The sequence below is a fragment of the Neofelis nebulosa genome, chromosome 15, assembly GCF_028018385.1.
Source record: "Neofelis nebulosa isolate mNeoNeb1 chromosome 15, mNeoNeb1.pri, whole genome shotgun sequence".
NCBI classification, from domain to species: Eukaryota; Metazoa; Chordata; class Mammalia; order Carnivora; family Felidae; genus Neofelis; species Neofelis nebulosa.
The window spans coordinates 38,018,313-38,038,283 of NC_080796.1; the positions used below are offsets into that span (position 1 = coordinate 38,018,313).

General features: G+C 39.8%; 1 protein-coding gene across 2 annotated transcripts in view; it reads left to right on the forward strand.

The window, feature by feature from the left end:
* LPGAT1 (lysophosphatidylglycerol acyltransferase 1) overlaps positions 1 to 15,810 on the forward strand; it is a 78,033-nt gene extending 62,223 nt beyond the window's left edge. For both annotated transcript variants that reach the window (XM_058700874.1, XM_058700875.1), the window contains 2 exons: positions 7,246 to 7,352; positions 9,513 to 15,810. In XM_058700874.1, the coding sequence (XP_058556857.1) occupies positions 7,246 to 7,352; positions 9,513 to 9,664 (259 nt within the window). In that variant the 3' untranslated portion in view covers positions 9,665 to 15,810. The remainder of the gene's footprint in view (positions 1 to 7,245; positions 7,353 to 9,512) is intronic.
* Positions 15,811 to 19,971: the final 4,161 nt, after the last annotated feature.

Consider the following 19,971-nt stretch of genomic DNA (forward strand, 5'->3'; position numbering starts at 1 on the left):
TTACATTTTCCTGAACGGTTAAATTCCCCGCGTGGCCCTGGGCACACCTTCCTTGTACCTGGAACTGTGCTGGCTGGAGTTGTGAGGCTTTCTTCTGCCTGGACTCTGCCCCATACATACATAGCTCAGGGCTCATCCAGAGACTTGAAGTTGTGACTCCCCGCTCTAAATTTTAAGCCTCCCTGTGTGGCACTAACTGGGAATTTCCCTCAGGTAAAAAGCTGGAAGAAATGGAAAACTCGCCCAGTACCGTTCCTGCCTTGCCCGTGTTGACTCTCCTCCAATATCTGCCTGTCTTTAGTCACTCTCCAGTGCTCTCTACTAATTACTTTTGGTGTTCTGTCCAGAATGTATAACTGGAACCTGTGAACTCCTCGGCCATTATAAGAGGCAGAACTCATCTCTTGTCTCATTTTAGTGGATATTACAAGTCACAGGGAGAGTTAGAGCTAACTCTCAGATTTTAAGAGGTGAAAGTATAGATTTTGCTCTTGAGTATGCCCCCGTTCACTTTTTTGGCCTTTTAAGTAGTACCGTGTTGTGCCAAAGTTACTATAAACATTGGCACTGAAGTCAAATGGCAGTACTTAGTAAAAAGATGATTACCTGTATAATTCAGAATATTTTTATTAAGATTAATATTGAAATGAAAACACAAGAGCTCTGTATACTTAAAGAGAACTCCTAGATGGATCCCCAAGAATATGTCCCCAAATTTGCATATCCTGGTTGTGAAACATTGCTGGCTATCCTCCAAAGCAGAGCCTCTGACTTTTGCTATTCTCCAGTTTAAAAATCTTTCCATGAGAGGCATTCTCATAAATTGCTGGTGGGAATATAAATTGATATAATCTTTATGAAGACAATTTGGCCACATTTTTCAAAATTACTAATACATTTAGCCATGACTTAGCAATTTCATTTTGGAATTTTACCCTGTAGATGCACTTGTACACATAAGAATGGACATTTGCATAATGTTCTTCATTGCCACATTGTTTAGAATAACAAAAGATGATGGGGTGCCTGGGTGGCTCAGTTGGTTAAGGGTGTGAATTTAGCTCAGGTCATGATCTCATGGTTCTGAGTTGAGCCCTGTATGGGGCTCTCTGCTGTTAGATTGGAGCCCTCTGTTTCCCTCTCTACCTGTCTCTCCCCAACTTGTGCTCAGGCACCCGTGTGTGTCTCTCTCTAAAAAATAAATAAATGTTAAAAAATAAGAATAACAAAAGATGAGACTCTGTCTATTATTAGGAAATAATTAATGTTTACTGTGTATTAAGAGACTACAGTTAAATTAGAAAATAATTTCAACAACAACAAAATATTTTTAACAGAAATGATAAGGAAAATATAAAAATTTATGGGATATAGCATAATCTGTGTCAAGAGGAAAATTTATAGCCTTAAAAACCTTCTGTTAGAAAAGAAAAAAACCTGAAAATCAGCGATCTAAATGTCTATCTCGGAAAGTTAGAAAAAGAAAAGCAAATTAAATACAAAGATAGTGGAAATCAGGGAATAATAATATAGGAGAATTTCTTGAAATCAAAAACATACAGTAGAAAGAATAACACTAAAAAAAAATTTTTTTAAGCACTATAAAATTGACTCCTGGCAAGGCTGATCAAGAAGAAAAGAAGGCCCATATTGCCAATATCAGGAATGAAAAAGTGGACATTACTACAGATTCTATAGTCACTAAAAGGACAAAAAAGGACATTAAGTATAATTCTTCCAGAGCATAGAAAAGGGGATACTTCTGGGCTTGTTTTGTGAAACCAATATAACTCTGATATCAAAACCTGAACCAAGGATATTATAAGAAAGGAAAATTTACAGGCAAATTTCTTCCATGATTATAAATCCAAGACTAACCCAGCAATATATAAAAAACATATCAGATTGCATACCAAGAACATATATTCCACAAATGAAAGTTTTGTTTAACATTCAAAATTGGTCAAAAAAAAAACCATTCAAAAAACAATTTAATTCATCACATTAACAGAATAAAGGAAGAAATTATAAAAACATGTCAATAGATGGAAACAATTGATGAAGTGTTAACTGTCATTCATGATAACAAAGAAAACACTTTTAGCAAACTGGAAATAGAAGGGGATTTCTTTAATCTTACTAATGGTATCTACAAAAAAATCTTCAGTAAATGTCACACTTAATGGTAAACTATTGAATGTTTCCCCCATGAAAGATGAGAAATGAGAGGTGCCTGGGTGGCTCAATCGGGTAAGCATCTGACTTCAGCTCAGGTCATGATCTTACCGTTTGTGAGTTTGAGACCCACATCAGGCTCTGTGCTGACAGCTCGGAATCTGTGACTCTTTTCTCTGTTCCCTCCCCACTCATGCTCTGTCTCAGTCTCTCAAAAAATAAACGTTAAAAAAGTTTTTTTTTTAAAAGAAAGAGGAGAAATGAATGACAAGGGAACTCGTTATTACCAGCTCCAGTCAGTGTTGTCAGTATTGACTAGAGTATTACCAGCTCTAGTGACAAGAAAAAGGAATCAACAGTGTAAATATAGAAAAGGTAAAAAAAAAAAAAAAAAAGTCATTATTTGTGTTAATTCCTCTTCCTACCTGCAAATTAAGGTTGTAAGTTTGCTTGGTGGATGTAGACCTTCAGTCCTCATAATATAAATGGCTGTTTCATACAATAGGTACCTAAAGAGACTTCTCAGACAAGGCAAGAGGCTAGGAAAAGCTACTTCACAAACTGACTTAAAAAAATCTCCCTTTCAAACCCACTTTAAGTAGAGATAGTGGCTTGAGACAGGGGAGTTTGGCCTTTTGCAGCCAAGGACAAAGATGTAGCAGATGAGACAATGTGAATTTAGCATTGTATGGTGAACACTGCCAACATTTTTCCATAGAAATATGTTTGCCTAGTGGCTAAATTCTATAGGATTCCATGTCCACTGCAGGTTGGTCAGTCTATCAGAACAGCCTGAGGAGCTTGTACAGCCTATGTAACTTTCCCCCATAGGGATCTGCATTCTTAGTTAAAATGGGGAGAAGAAGGGACGCCTGGGTGGCTCAGTCAGTTAGGCTTCTGACTTCGGCTCAGGTCACGATCTCACAGTTTGTGTGTTCAAGCCCTGCGTCGAACTCTGTGCTGACAGCTCGGAGCGGGGAGCCTGCTTCAGATTCTGTGTGTATGTCTCTCTCTGCCTCTCCCCTGCTCGTTCTCTGTCTGTCTGTCTCTCTCAAAAATAAATAAATCTTAGAGAAAGTTTTTTTTTTTAATGGGGAGAGGAAGAGAGGAGACATTAAAATTCTTGGAATATTATTTCTACTTTGAGAATTTCTTATAATTCAAAGAGTAGAGAGTTACCCTTTGAAGAAATGGAAAGACAAACTTGTTTAAATAGCCAAGGAACTGACCCCTCATTTGAAATTTTATCTCCATGTCTCTGCTCCTCTGAGTATTTATTTCATTATTGATATTAAAAGAATCTTTAGAATCTCTGTCAGGAATTCACCTCTGTAATACTTGGTAACAACATTTATCTTTTTACATGACTGGCTTGAGGCTGACTATCACTGGCTATACCAGTGATTGCCTCACTGGTATAGAAACACACATGCAGGGGCGCCTGGGTGGCGCAGTTGGTTAAGCGTCCGACTTCAGCCAGGTCACGATCTCGCGGTCTGTGAGTTCGAGCCCCGCGTCAGGCTCTGGGCTGATGGCTCAGAGCCTGGAGCCTGTTTCCGATTCTGTGTCTCCCTCTCTCTCTGCCCCTCCCCCGTTCATGCTCTGTCTCTCTCTGTCCCAAAAATAAATAAAAAACGTTGAAAAAAAAAAAAAAAAGAAACACACACGCACACACTGTATGTATAGAGTATTACGCTGTGTGAAAAATGTGTAGAGTATTACGCGTATGAAAATAGTCATGGAGAGGTGCCTGGGTAGCTTGGTTGGTTAAGTGTCCAACTCTTGGTTTCAGCTCAGGTCATGATTTTCCTGTTCGTTGGATTGGGCCCTGCATTGGGCTCTGCACTGGCAGCATGGAGCCTGCTTAGGATTCTCTCTCTCTCCCCCTCTCTCTGCCCCTGCCCTACTCGTGCTATTTCTGTCTCCCTCAAAACAAATAAACTTTAAAAAAGAAAAGAAAAGAAAATAGTCACGAACTGTCAAACTCTTATAGCAACTTTGGGTCCAGTTTAATCACTACAACTTTTGCTGAAGCCAGAGAGCTGGAAAACACAGCTACTTGCCATGAGTGGTCCGGCCTTTAATGACCCCACCACCATCAGTACCAATACCAAGTTATGCCACTCCCCTGTGCCCAGTAGTGCGCATGTGTAACAACTTTGTAAGGTACATAATACTGTTAACCCCATTTTACAGATGGAGGGACCAGATCGTACAGAGGTTAGACAATTTTCTTGCCAGGTCACATAGCTGGCAAGTGCTGTTGAGCCAGAATTCAGCCCCCGGCCATCTATCCCAGAATCTATACCCTTAGTCACTATGCCACACTACCTTCTGGGATTATTTTAATTGGGCCCAAAGAACAAAGATTCTCCAAATATTAAAAACAAACAAAACAAAACAAAATAAAAGCTGTACCGTTTGTGGAAGGGGATCTCGGCCCCGAAGTCTCAGTCTCTTACTTTAGTGAGGCATATGAGAACATGAGAGTGCAGAAGTAAAAATTTTAATTTGAAAGAGATCTTTCAATTACTCAGCAGTATAAGCACTGAAAGGGCTAAGAAATACAAGCCTATGGGATGATTTTATGTGGCATAAGTATTTCAAGTATTTTTTCCTCTTTAAAAGTTATGACGTTCTTTAATGCATCTTTTTGTTCAAAGCAAAAGAAATGCTTTGAAATGTTCTTTCAAAGCAAAAGAAAATCTAATTCTGGTAGGGGATTTTATAGTAGCAAGCTGAAACTTGAAGTTTCTGGACCTCAGAATCTCCTACCCCATTAAAATATTTAATAGACCAAAACCCTTCTATATGACTGCTTTAGAGCAACGTAGTACTATCCTTGGAGGAACAGAAAGGTGACTAAGGTTGGGAAAGTTATTTTCTGTGTAAATAAAACTATATTTTGGCTTTGTAAGTAAAATTTTTAATCAAGACTGTGATTTCCTGAAACTGATTTTTTTTTTAAGTTTATTTATTTTGAGAGAGACAGAGACAGCATGAGTCAGGGAGGGGCAGAGAGAAGGAGAGAGAGAGAATCCCAAGCACAGAGACAGCACAGAGCCTGACTTGGGGCTTGAACCCATGAGCTGAGAGATCATGAGCCAAAATCAAGAGTCAGACGCTTAACTGACTGAGCCACCCAGGCACCCTGCACTGCCTGTTTTTTAAATAAAATTTTATTTGATCATAACTATACCCCTATACCCATTTATTTCTATATTGCCTAAGGCAACGTTCACACTACAAAGCAGAGTTGAATAGTTGCAACAGGTACCATATAGCCTGCAAAGTCCAAATATTTTCTATCTGGCCGTTTAAGGAAAAGTTTGCGGGGGCACCTGGATGGTTCAGTCAGTTTAAGAGCCTGACTCTTGGTTTCGGCTCAGGTCATGATCTCACGGTTTGAGTTCAAGCCCTGCATTGGTCTCTGTGCTGACAGTGCAGAGCCTGCTTGGGATTCTCTCTTTCTCCTTCTCTCTCTGCCCCTCCTTCACTTGTGCACACATGCGCATGCTCTCTATCTCTGTCAAAATAAATAAACTTAAAAAAAAAAAAAAGAAAAAGTTTGCAGACCTGACCTAGAGAATTGACAGACAAGAGCTGATGGCTGAATTAGTTACATATTCAGAGAAAAAAATATGATTGCTCAATTCAGGGAGAACAAAAATTGAGCAGGAAAGGAATAGTAGCCTTGATTTACTACAGAGCTTAGCTTTGAATATATGTACCTGATTATAACAATGTAAACGTCTAATACTGTGCTAATTAAAATTACTGCACATTGCACTGGGAAGATGGGAAGGACATGAATATGTGGTGGAAAAAGAAAGGAGCTTGATCCTCATCTTCCATAGGGGAGGTCAGTAGATAGGCCCTCAAACTGAAGAAACATGGTGATAAATATCAAGATAATTGGTTAAAAGAGGTAAAAATCAATTCCTCTGGGGAGAGAGAAACAAAGGGCAGAGGGACAGGGACTGCTATTTTTCATACAAACAAACTTTTTGCAGACTTTTAAAACTGGGTACCTTTATGCTTTTGATTAAAAAAAATAAAATAAAATAAAGAGGGGTCCCTGTGTGGCTCGTTGGTTCACTGTCTGACTGTTGGTCTCAGCTCAGGTCATCATCCAGGGTCATGGGATCCAGCCCTGTGTGGGCTCTGTGCTGACCCTGGAGCCTGCTTGAGATTCTCTCTCTCTCTCTCTCTCTCTCTCTCTCTCTCTCTCTCTCTCTTTCTCTCTCTCTCTCTCTCTCTCTCTCCCTCCCTCCCTCCCCCTCCCCCCCCCACCCCACTTGCATGTGTACACATGCACGCTCTCTCTCAATAAATAAAATTTGAAGAAATTTAAAAGAAGAACCCCCTACCAAGAAACAGCAAAACAAAACAAAACAAAACAAAAAACTTTTCAGAGTCAGCAAATGTATAGTATTTACCCAGCTACCCTTTTCGATCCCCCATCCAGCAGCTATAGGTCACTAGTCATCCCAGTCTGTTTCCTGTTGAGGTGGGACGCATTCACAGAATCTTCACATTTGTGCTCCAGTAAGAGGTGGCCCCTTTCAGGACACGAATATCTGTGCTCTAATTAGTGAAAAGGCACCAATTTAGGCAGATTCTGTCTGGTTCACACACATCTCCTCCCAAAGAACATGGCCAAGATGCATTATTCAGCATTCGGCCTAGCATCCGACTGCTCTAAATGTGTCCTAACGTAGCTACACTTGAAAACTTCATCTGTTCTGAATACCGTTTCTTCTTAAACCCACAGAGGAAGACAGGCATTTCTCAATAATTATTTATAGATACTGCATAACTTATTAATATTTTTTCATCTTCTGGTGCTGGACCTAACATATGATAGGCGAATGAATGAATGAATGAATGAGTGAACTCTGTTGTGTAATCAACAAAATTTTAAAAACCAAGATGATCTGAGAAGCGGCAAAAACAAAGGCCATTCCATAACTTTCTTCAGCTTTTCAGTGACCAAATCTAAGTTGTGTTTCTGAATGATTTCGATTTCTGAATTAAAGTAGTTTTTGCTTTTTTTCTAACTCTTCATAGGATCTTTCCAATTAAAGATGTGCCCCTGGAGACTGATGGCCTCTCTGATTGGCTCTATCAACGTTTTATTGAAAAAGAGGAACTCTTATCACATTTTTATGAAACAGGTACAGAGTATCCTATTACATAGGTTTCTGAAGTTAGTGGTAGTTCCAAAGATGTACTTTGGGGGAGATAACCATTTTTTCCATTCTTCAGATACCCTAAAGGAATCAAAGGATTTCTACAGTTAAGAATTTCAGCTTAGAATATTCATAAGAACAATGTTAGTGTTAAATGTATTCAGGCTTTTACTTCATCAGGCAATATGCAAGATCAAATGATGAGTAAACTATATAAATGGAACTAATGCAGGAGGGTACCAGTATGCAAAAGACTATATACATATACAGTTACACGGCTGTTTTATGAAATAGCAAATAACATTTATGATTTGGCATTGTACTTACTTGATTGTTTAAATAATGCCATCATCTTGCAGTCATTTGAGATCGTTTTGAACTGCATTTTTATGCGTGGTTATTCTTTTCTTTACATATTAGAGATAAATCTTACTTTTTAAGTTTTATACTTATACTTTTCTTATACTCAACCTTACACTTTTCTCCTTGGGAGAAAAACGTCAATTTATCGTAAGGTCCCTTATCTGTACTTAATATTCTCTACCTTCTGTGAAAACTACAATGCGGTGAAAGGAAGGGAGGGGAAGGGAGGAGGAGAGAGGGAGGAAGAAAGGAAGTTAGGAAAGAAGAAAATTGGTAGAATGCTCGGCATTACCAAAGTGCTTTCACAAATAACTAAGTGTATTGTACACTTAATTTCTACAACTTACAATAAGAAGAGGAAAAAAAAGGAAGAGAAGGTTGTTTTAAGTTTTTTTGATGGCTATGAGATTTTAGATGAACAGAAAGTGCTATATTCTTCCCACTTAGATTTTTTTGGTTCAGAATTAATGTTCCTCTTAAATCAGACTGTCAAAGGCCTGATGGTGAGCAAAAGCTGATACTGTTAATTACCATTAATGCCTTTGTTTTTGTGTTTAGGGTTTTTTTTCACTTTACCCACAACAGGATTCCTTCCTGATCCTAACATTCCGACTCTGGGGCTGTGGACTAGTACATATTCTATGACAGGGGTTGGACGCTGTGCATGTCTTTAGAATTCTTAGTAAGACCCATTGAACAAGACATCCTTCTGCACCACGTACAATCTTTGGTCTTACTCTCAAAATTTCTTTAAAGATAAAACAGGATAGATGTGTAAGAAGGCACAAGGTGATTAAGAGAAGAGAGTATCTCTTCTTTTTCAATCTTTATGTCTTGCTTTATGATATTTAGGCAAAATTACAGCAACAATAATGGAAGTCTTTTTTTTAAGAAAGCTATTTGTATAATAGACCTTGCAACTTGGAAGTGTTCTCTGTAAATTGCTTGTGAGAAGCAAATCCCCACGTGAATCAGCTTACCCAAAGGGATTATCAGCAAGGACAAAGACTATTTGAAATGCTGAAGTGTTATCAAGATGACCTTAGGTACTATTGCTCCGAAGTAGTCTAGCCTTCCCTTCCAGAAAAGAATTTAAAGACATCTGTTTACTTTGTTTCTTTTTATATTATTAAGATGTATTTCATAAATAATATTGCCTTTTGAAAATAATATGTGATTTACCACCGCTTTTTGCAAACATTTAACTTGTAAATAGAGGAATTAGTGTAAGTTATGTTATTTCAGAAAATATTTAATATCAACTTGATACATCCTGTGTCCTGACTGCCATGGAAATCTGTAGGGTTCCAGTGGAAACAAGGCAGGCAGAGTGCCTGCTCTCATGCAGTTTATATTCCAGAAGGAGACAGACAGTAAACAAGTCTGTAGCAAAAAGAAAAGATAGATCTGTATCATTACAGATCATGGAAAGTGCCGAGAAGGAAATAAACGTAGTGATGAGCGTGATGTCCTTGGGGCGGGGGAGGGAGATGGATGGTGTTTTTTCTGATATTGGAAGAATGCAGTTAAACCTGCTATTCACAGAGATGAGGAGAAGCATCTCAAGTGGGGAAAATAAATGCAAATGTTCAGAGGCAGGAAAGGGGTCAGCAGTTTGAAAATTGTTATTTCAAATGAGATCTCTCTTCAGGAACAAAGGGAAGTCGAAGAATGCTTTAAAAAACCCAACAACAGAAATTCTAGTTAAACTAATATTCAGCTTTTGTTCAGGAGACCTACCACCACAGTAAAACAAATTAATATTTCTATCTTGTCTTTTAGGGGCTTTTCCACCTCCCAAGGGCCAGAAGGAAGCTGTTTCCAGGGAGATGACCCTCAGCAATATGTGGATATTTCTCATACAGTCTTTTGCATTTTTGTCAGGCTATATGTGGTATAAGATCATTCAGTATTTTTACCATTGCCTGTTTTAGGAATTGACTGGGACTTGTCAAGGTCACCAGAGGAGTTCAGACTTTCATAAGTGTGCATTATGTTACATGTGCAAATCAGAATATAAAAAAAAAAAAAAAGCAAAGGAAATTCAATGGATGGATTAATATTTATCCCCCTTCGGGATATTTTAAAACTCTACTAAAATGAGGATCAGTAATATAATGACCTGCTAATATGTTTTAAGGACTTTTCATGTTTTCAAAAGATACACTCTACCACACACTTAAGCGAACATCCCACTCGGAGAAGAGGAAATCATAAAACCATCCTAGAAGACTATCTGAGAGAAATGCTGTTGCCACTAGATGTACTTGGTAATCTAGTTCAAGCTCAGAAAGTTGTGTCCGTTCCTCTTAGCTCGTAGTGTCTGTTAGGGCAGTGCTGCAGAGTACCGTCATTTCCACCGACCCTAGCCGTGTCCCTAGGAGCCTCGAGGCAGGGGAGCCATTGGCACCCTCTGAAGAACTGTTCCCCAGGGGTTTGCAGTGGCACTCCAGTGTCAGGCATTCTCATGGGGGGAAAGCAGTGTCCACTGGACACATTCTGGTACTAGAATGTGTTTCTAAAAAAGGCTAGCTCAGTCTAATATCGTGTTTACATCGCTAGTGCTTTCCCTTGTATGAGGGGGTCACTTGATTTCTCTTTTTGTACAGAAGGCATATCATAGATTGATAATTGTCTTTTACAAAATGCACTTTTATCAGATGCATATATAGCAGAGGATTAGTAATATAGCCTGAAAGCAAACGTAAGCCTAATCCGTGAGTGGAATTCTCGAGAGGCTGTGTTGTCTCTGCGCGTGTACCTGGACCCTGACACTCGGCAGAGGCTTCCGTCCAGCTCCGAGGCTTTTGTCTCCCGTTTTGGGGTATTAGCACCAAGTTTGCTCGGGGGCAGCTGAAACCAACGTTGTAAAGCATTTAAATGATCCGTTTGAGGTGAAATAGGGGTTCGATCAGAAAAATAGGAGCTAGAGCCAGACACGGGCTCAAAATGGTGACAAGCTGTCACACAGCACCCCTGAACCCATACTCTGTCGTCACGTCACGTTGCTGCCTGTGTCAGGGTGGTGTGACCAGGATTCAGACCAGCACAAAAGGCTTCCCCTGTCTCTTCCAGTTGCTTTCAAGGAGAATAAAGTCAAGTGTCTATTTCTAGAGAAGATGTTTTTCCTACTATGTTCATGTGATTTATACCTCATAGTAGAACCAGACTCTTCCCACAAAGTGCTGGGACTGCATCGGCTCTTCCCGTGCATTCCCAGTGTTGAGACAGAGCGTGTGTTTTAGTTTGGGACTGTAGGACTATTAAGATCTGAGTAAGTCAGTGGTAGTTTTCTGTGATATGAGCATTGTAGACTCCCGTGTTGTCGCTAATCATTCAAATGGCAATTTTGAGAAGTAGGCCAGAAAATAAAAATAAAGGCTAATGTTTTCTATTTTTAAATAAACCAAAAAAGGAAACTGAAAAGATGTGAATTTTCTCCCAGTTATGTGGGAAGGTAAAGCAACACCAAATAGAAGTCCACAGCAGCTTCGTCTTTAGGTTAATTCCGTGCATATATGAAAGAGAATAATGTGTTAATGAAATACCTCGTTGCATATTATGCCACTACTGGTAAAATGCAGAAGACGGTGTTAATGTGTTTGCTTCGGTAGTGCTTGTGATCAGATGCGATTTTTTTTTTTTTTGAAGTCCAGGCATTTTATTGTGTGCTTTACAGTGACAGTGAGTAGGTGAAATCAATCTCAATTAAGAGGCATGGATGACAATAGGAAGCCAAAGAGAAGCTTAATGATGCTTCTGTTTGAGGCCCAGCAAACACTGCTAGATTACAGGATGAATTGAAATTGTTCATTTGAGAGATTAGTCAGCCATCTGGGGGATAAGTTGCTCACTGTCAGGGATGGCATGCACAGTCCTAGCTAAACAGACCTTTTCCTCATTGTTAAAGCAAGCCACAGGTAGGAGTGGCCAGTTCTCCTACCAAAAAAAAAAAAAAAAAAAAAAAGAGAGAGAGAGAGAGAGAAATGCATACGTGCATACATAGATGCGATTTAGAGCCACTGTCGCCATCACTGTGCTCTAAAGGAACGTGATACTGTTAATATACTGTACACATTAAACCAACTATTCTATAAGATGCTTTACTTTTCAAGCGCAGAGTCATTTCAACAGACTCTAGAGTGACAAATACCAATAGATACATGAGTTCATTTTTGAAAATAGACCTGTGGGTTGTAAATAGATCCGTATTTACAACGGAGCAATCCCTCTTTGATTGCTTATCAATGTGTTCTCTTTCTTCTGTTTGCAAAATACGTTCATTTGAGAGCATCGATAGTGCTCTCCTTACCAGTAACTGGAGTTCTCCTGCTCGCACTAGGGAATGCGAAGAGAGAATCAGTGTTCTTATATGGCAAATCAGGGAAGCGGCAATACGCCACTGTACAGAACTGAATAAAAATTCCCAATTTGTACTTTCTGCGCAAAGTGAGATGAAAGGTTTAGAGACTGTATGTTTTGTTAAGGGGGAAAAAATTAAACTGTGCCAGTTTTATACCAGTAGCTTGTAGAATCTCAGCACTTCTTGATCTCAGTTGATCTGCCTAGATTCCCGTAGCAGAGAAGGTTGAGAACTCCCTACTGGATCCTGGTCTCAACAAGTCACAGCAGTGGAGCCCCTGCTTGGCCATGGGCCAAGAGCAGGTGCAGTGAATACAGAAGTGACCACACTGGCAGTTCACTCTTAACTTCAGAAACCATTATTGGTGTGAAATGTACAGATACGATGGAGAAAGCTATGCACCAGTGGAAGGTAAAGAAAAACTATAGAATGGAAAATGATGTTTTGGGGTGGGCAAATAAGTTGAGAATCTAGATTTTTTAAAGATAGCTCTGAGTTCAGATCTGTCATAATATTAAGTAGTTTTTAATATTACAATCAACTGTTAATTTCCCACTATAAAGGAACTAGGGGTTACTGGATAATTAATCCAATAATATGTCATAGTTAGCCAAAAATCTAGTGTGTATTTACGAGTTTGAGTTTTTTTCTCATCAAACTTTTTTTTTTTTTTCTTCTGGGGATGCTTGTAGATGAAAAAAAAAAGATTTCAGTTGCTTATTAGTTTCTCTCATTTATGTATTTTTGACTGTTAATGAGTAGCGAAAAGATTTGGGAAGACCGCTGCAAAAAGAGGGAACACAAAAGCCTAAGTAATCCATGGGCTAGAAAAGGAATCCCTGAATAATCAGGAGTTGGCAGTATTGCGATTATACTCAAGCCTTTTATGAAAATGAAATGTTAAATCACCCAATGTAAACCTCACATCATCCTAGTGTTAATATCGTTCACATTGATGTTAAGAATGCCTCTTCATTCTTTGCTCATGTTATTCACTTCTTGTGGATTTGTCTTTAGTAATGTTTTTGACAATCACTTCCCTAAAGACTCTTCTGAACTAGCAGGACCTGGTTATAATCATAGAAAGTAGTCTTTAATCATGGACAGTCTTATTGGATTCTTTTTATATTTAAGAAAATTTTATTTGCGCTGCTGAATAGGAAGAGTTCGTCATTTTCTTCATTACACAGGACTTCACTCCAGAGTTACCATTACGAGCGGGTCCCCTTGGGTCCATAAAGATGAATAAAAATGGTTAGTCTCATTTTTTGCCATGGAGTGTGCTGTGAGCCTTACGTCTGTTAATGTGAAAGGCAAAGTCAAAAGCGGCACTGGGCAGCAGGTATACTGGTTTATTTTATGAGGGGGTGGAGTCTAATACGTTTGGGACCAAAACCACCTAAATTGGACATTTCTAGATCACAAAGGGGCCGGGTGTCCTCTGGAGCGGTCACTGGTTGGTGCTTTATTGCAATCATTTTGCATTGATCCTCAACAATCCCAGGAACCGGACCCTGGGAATAAGCTGAGGGTGCTGAACTGTTGGGGAGGGTGACTGTAGCCATATGGAAGAAAAATATTGGTTTTTCTGCAGAATTTCCATTTGAGGATTTTTACATTTAATACTTTTTAGAACAGTTGAAAGAGTGAAAAATTTTTAAGTGTATTCTAGTTGCAAAGTGTGCACACATATTTCAAATGGCTTTATTTTTATTGTGTAGAACTGTTGAACACATGACTGAGGCACAAGTTCTTTCCACGGGAGGAGTCTGCATTTTACAGTAACTTCTGTGGTGACTGGGTAATGACACAGTTGTACATTGACCTGCCATTGTTACATTAAGTGCTTTCATTTTCATCACAGTTATTGCAAAGTCGTATTTATTTTATACAGGTGGATTTTAGTTTTCCTGATGCCATATGTTTACTTCTGCTTGTTGACCTGTTTTTCTTTCTTCATGTATCTGCATGTTGTAATGTATTATAAGAATGAATGTAAAGGCTGTGGCAACTGTAATTAATTTTTGTAAAGGGCTGGTCACACGTGGATCTGGGTTATGAATGCATACGGGATTATTTTAGTAACCAGATCACCTTTTCAGAAATTTAGATGTGAACACCAAAAGAAACATTTTCTCGACAACAACAACAACAAAAATGAATAGCTGGTTCTATTTTTTTTTAACCTAGAAAAATAAAGTTGATTTTTTTCAAGTAAAGTGCTTTTACTTCTTAGTGGTGGGAATGGGGTGTTTGTGTGTTTCTGGAGATTCTTTGGCATTAACATCTGTGGACATGTACTTAGAGCACGTCATGGCAGCTGGATGCTGAGGGCAAACCGAAAAACCAAATGAAAAACGGTGTACTTCCTTCTTTGGTTTTAACCTGTTTCCTCCACTCCTTCCCCATTTTTCCCCATGGTATGGTGGAGATACTGGTATATTATTGTTGGTATCTTGGTAACTGTTCACCAGTCCGCTCTCCTGGAAAAAAAAAATGATACATGCAAAGTGTACATACATTTGCTGTATATTTTCCTGATAGCAAGGACATAGAACACAATTAACAGATAATAATAAAATATACGTTATTGTCAGCTCCATATGGCCAAGTGATTCTCCCAGGATGCTTTAACTGATTTTGCCAAACTCTTGTAGCCTACCTATGGTTTGAAAAATGGAATAACATCTTAATTCACCTACTTCTCAAATTGATTGTCACTCAATCTGATATGTGATCTGTGAAACTATTTCTTACTTACCCTTGTACAAATTTCACTGGTTAGGTGAACCACTTTGAGCTCCAGCACCAATTATAGGCTTATATAATTTTAATAACAGCTGTTTAACAACTGCTGGCAAAACACTAAAATGTAACAATCGGCTGTAGCGACAGGAGCCGGCAGGAGCTGTCTCCAGCATACCACTGGCCTGTCTTTTCGGTTTAACTGTTAGTATTGAATAAACTCCTCACAGTTAAGCTACTCACTACTCTAAGGAAATTCCTATCACTGACCCTTGCAGGGGGTTTAAAAGGTGGAGAAGCATTAACATCAGTCCTACAGAGCATGCTTTTGATTGGAAGAATTTGACAAATGCAAACTTTTTCCTGAAGTGCATGGGAAGCTTGCATTTTTCTAAAGCTGGTTCTATGCTTTCCGGTCTCAAAGCTAAGTAGACCGATAGAAGTCTCTCTTAGATTTTGTTTTGAGCCTTCAAAACCTTTATTGTTCAGGTATTTGTTTGTAGAATATGTTTGATCCCACTGAAAACAATTTAAATGTATTAAAAATATACAATCTACCAAATAAGTTAAAACGTTGCAGTTCAGTCTACCTCTTCTTCTGTTTGGATTCAGGCTGCTGTTTTGAGTTGAGGTTGCATTTTTTCCCCCTAGAAGTTGCTTCTGTCCAAGACCAAGAACAAATTGGGGGCAGAAGACTGAAAGCAGATTTGAAGCACTCAGAAATTGCTGACCAGCCCTATTTCTCATGAGTTGGGGGGGGGGGGGGGCGGTGGAGGGGAAGAAGCCATTGTTTTAAATTTCCACTTAATATGAAAATGTTTGTTTTTAAAATGTTTCTTCCTGCTGGAAAAAATGTATTTTTAAAAGGAAAAACATCCTCTTTTGGCTATAAGAAAAAGTCAGCTGTATGAGCAGGTGTGACCGTATCATAACATGCTGATATATAAATCAATAAATTTTTACCTCTCAGGACTTGTATAACCTTCTTATTAACTCCTAGAAGCATGAGAAACATGAAGTATCAATAATCCAGATCACATGTAAACAACACACACATGGAAGGGAGGAGGGTTGGCTAGCCACTAGAAGTGAGACAGGTTCTTTTAATAATCAAAAAAATACTCTTAATTAGGTATGATTAAACCCATTTTGCAAAGGAAGAGATTGGAACAATGTTTTTTGCTAGGCAACATGAGCGTATCACAAAGCTCATTTCTGAGTGTTCCCCTGGAAGGTTTCTGGTGCCTCCCCTCGGAGTACTTTCTGACTTTTAGGGGTGAGATTCGCTCTAGAGATGGTGGTAAAGCTCTCACCATTTATTTACCGTGGCTGAGAGAGAACCCTGGGCCGTCCTCACAATTATAGCTGTTGTCTTCGTGGTGTCATTGAGAAATCATGGGGCTGAGAGGCCTCCCCAAATTATCAATTGTGACATCTTCAGGCCTGTGTTTCATTTTTCATGCAAAACTGCCTGACAAGGGTCTTGTCTTCCGTTTTTTACCAGTTAACACTGTATCCGGATCAGGGCCCCTAGAAGTGGAGAAATCAGAAGAGTTAGAGTACTAGGAAGAGGAACTCAGGAGTGATAGAAGACAGGGAGTGCAAAGGCTGCTCTCTAAACAAGGTACACACACCACTGACCCACGAGGACCCCAGGGGGTACTCCCAACACGGCAGTGTTCAGGAAATCCATTCCTGTAAGATCTCTGTCCTAAGACTGCGTCCTCAGGGTTCACCTGTGAAGGGTCCCACTTGCCATTTCAGATACTCTGCCCTCTTGGCAGAAGAAAAGCCTGCCTCTGAGCCATTAGGCATCTCCAGGATGCTAAACAAAGAGACAATTCAAAATATTGGTGACAAGGAGCCTCTTTTAATCAAGGCATCTAGAGCCCACAATAGGGCTTTTATCTTTCCTTCGAATGTACACATTTCAGTTAGGACAAAGGATGGCATTGGAAATGAGGCATCTGGGCCTGTCTGTGTTGGATGTATTGAACTCTGACATGTTTAGTGTGGGACAGTGGGAGCAATGGTACCTTGGGGCTCCAAAAAGCACAAAAAGTAGAAGCCAACCAAGACTTCCTTTGGCTTAGATCCAGTACTGGCAAAATGTCACTTTGGTTAAAGTGAGTCACAGGGCCAATGTTAATAAACATTATTTTTTTAATGTTTATTTATATTTGAAAGAGAGAGAGACAAAGTGCAAGTGGGGGAGGGGCAGAGAGAGAGGGAGACACAGAATCTGAAGCAGGCTCCAGGCTCTGAGCTGTCAGCACAGAGCCCAACGTGGGGCTTGAACTCACAAGCTGTGAGATCATGACCTGAGCCAAAGTCAGATGACTAACCAAATGAGCCACCCAGGCACCCCAAAGTAAGTCACAGGGCCAATCCAGATTCAATGTGGGAGAGTCTACAAAAGGGTCTAAATACCAGGAGTCATGGCTCATTGGGAGCCATCTTTGAAGTCCAGCTATTGCAGTAAACAATTCCTCAGCTATTGGAATAAAGGCCACTAGCTGGGTCTAGAATTCTCACACTTTAACAAGTTTGCCCATAATTTCAATAGTTGGAAGGTTTTTGAATTTCTGAGTACTTTAAGAGGATTAGATACGTTGGTCCATCACTCATTCATGTAAATCACATTAATCAAAAGGACACATATCCAAAGAATGGAGGTTTAGTTAAGAAGTAACCTTTATATTATTTTCAGCGTTGATTGATGCATGACTCATTGGCCCTTAGCATTTCAGAGCTAGCAGGAACTTTAGACATCACCTTGTTTTTTTGAGCCAGTGGATTTCATTCTGGTGCAATTGGGTCCCTTGCATCAAATGGCTACTTAACAGAATCACAGGGACTAAAACCAGGTTTCCATTCAAAATCCCCCCAAACAGCAGATTGCCTCTGTTTGGGTTTTTGTTTTGAGTAAATAAGAGTTAAATCTAAAGGATTAAGTACACTTCTTTTTTTTTTTTTTTTAATTTTTTAACGTTTATTTATTATTGAGACACAGAGAGAGCAGAGCATGAGCATGGGAGGGGCAGAGAGAGCAGGAGGCACAGAATCTGAAGCAGGTTCCAGGCTCTGAGCTGTCAGCACAGAGCCCAACACGGGGCTCGAACCCATGAACCACAAGATCATGACCTGAGCCAAAGTCGGATACTTAACCGACTGAGCCACCCAGGAGCCCCTAAGTACACTTCTTAAAGGGGTAATAGATTCAAAAGCTTCTGTAATTTCCTTTTCCTTGATTTTAAACATAATAGTTCCCAAGTCCTAGATTATTTTTTATAACTGTTCCCTCAGCTGTTGCAGAGATACAATTAGCCACTAAAAAAATCTGAAATCCATGCTTCTTATCTTTTTGGAGGTGGAAATGAAATGTATTTTGTTTTTATCTCTGCCCTGTACAGTAGAAGATAAAGAAAATGCCTGACTTTAGACTGAAGTAGGGACAGATTTCAATCTCATAACAAGTTTCTTTCATTTCTGAAATCCGGGTATGACACCAGCAGCAGGTAATGCACTCAGGGCCACCACTGCCTCTAGTGCCCAAATGTCCCTCCATCGTGGCAGCCGCTGGGTTGCAGGGCCTGTCCAAGAAGAGCCCACAGAAGGACAGCAACACCCAGGACTCAGCCCATGAGCCTAAATCGTAACCCCTTTGATATGTTTCTTATCCTCTAAACCTCACTCTCCTCGTGTGTTAAATGGGAAACTTTCAAAGAGTTCTTTTCAGTATTACATGAGATCTTTTCCGTGAAGCACATTGTATCAAATGCTCAGTAATGGAGGCTGTTTTATCTCACCCCAGTTGGGTTTAACAGAGTATGGAAATTATGCCTGTGGGCCACATGACCTGTTTTGGCTCCTAAGAATTTTATCACTATCACATAGGCTGTAATGCCCGCCATCCCGTTTTCTGAGCCCTAGGTCACTTGGGTTTCCAAGATAAACTGAAACGCAGTCAACATGGCCAAGCTCCTAACCTCACCTAGTCAGACTATATACCTCATTATTTAAGGCTCCCGACAGCCACAAAGAGCTTTGAGGTCGGAGAGCCAATTAGGAAGGTAAGGAGAGTAGGGCATAAAGAGGAAATACGATCTGCTCGACAGAAGACATTACATAGTCTTCGTAGAGACCTATTTTTTGCTTCTGAGACATGATGTCACTTGTGGTGAAGACCTTGAACTAATTATCAAAAGGGAAGAAAATATAATTTCTAGTAGTTGGAAGCTATCCACCAGCCCATAGTTGTCTATGTATATTTCATATGATCCTAAAATAGAAAGGCCTGTGCTGAAGGCATTCTGACGATTCAGGAAACCACAGTAATTTTGAAAATGTTTTCCTTTCTAGTTGCAGAAGACTCTGAAGTTTATATCTTGATAATTGACATTTTATCCTCCAGTCCTAAGTGCTATGTACTCAATCCTTAGGGATTTGGGTGCCAGCAGACAGTGGGCAGATTAGAATCAGTGCTGTTTTTGGTTATTGAGGTATTATGGTAGATGAGAGAGGTTCCTCTACGTGGAACTGGGACAGGTACACAACAGAGGATCCTCTATGTGGAACTGGGATGGCAGGCATGGGTCTGAGGGCTAGCTCCGCTGGGGGTGGGGGTGGGAGGTGATAAGAAGGTGATGTTTCAAAGCCTGATCTTTCTCTAAGAGCCCCAGCCTGATGCCCATCAGGCTGTCCAGCCCACCATCCAAGAACTTCTTCAGGGTATCAACCCCAGGAAGCAGTAATTCCATGAGAGAGAGAGAGGATGATGGGCAAAGGTGCGATTACAGAACAGATCTCCTAGAGGAGATTTGGAAATACTTAGAAGCCATTGTCCGGTGAGAAGCTTGGCATGAACAATGACTCATAGAAATGCACCTGTGCCCGCCCAGGCATGACAGGGCTCAGAGCAGTCCTAGGCTGGCCTATACTGAAGGTAAGCTGGCTTTGGTTCCTAAAGGGTTACTTAAAAACGCAACGGATTGAATGAGTTAACAAATGTGGAATTTATGAATCAGTTTCTCCTTGAGGGCAGAGAAATGGAATAGTTGATTGCTCAGCCTTCAGACACTGTTCCATGTAAGATCAGGCATAGTAATGGGAATAAACTGGAGTTATGTCTGA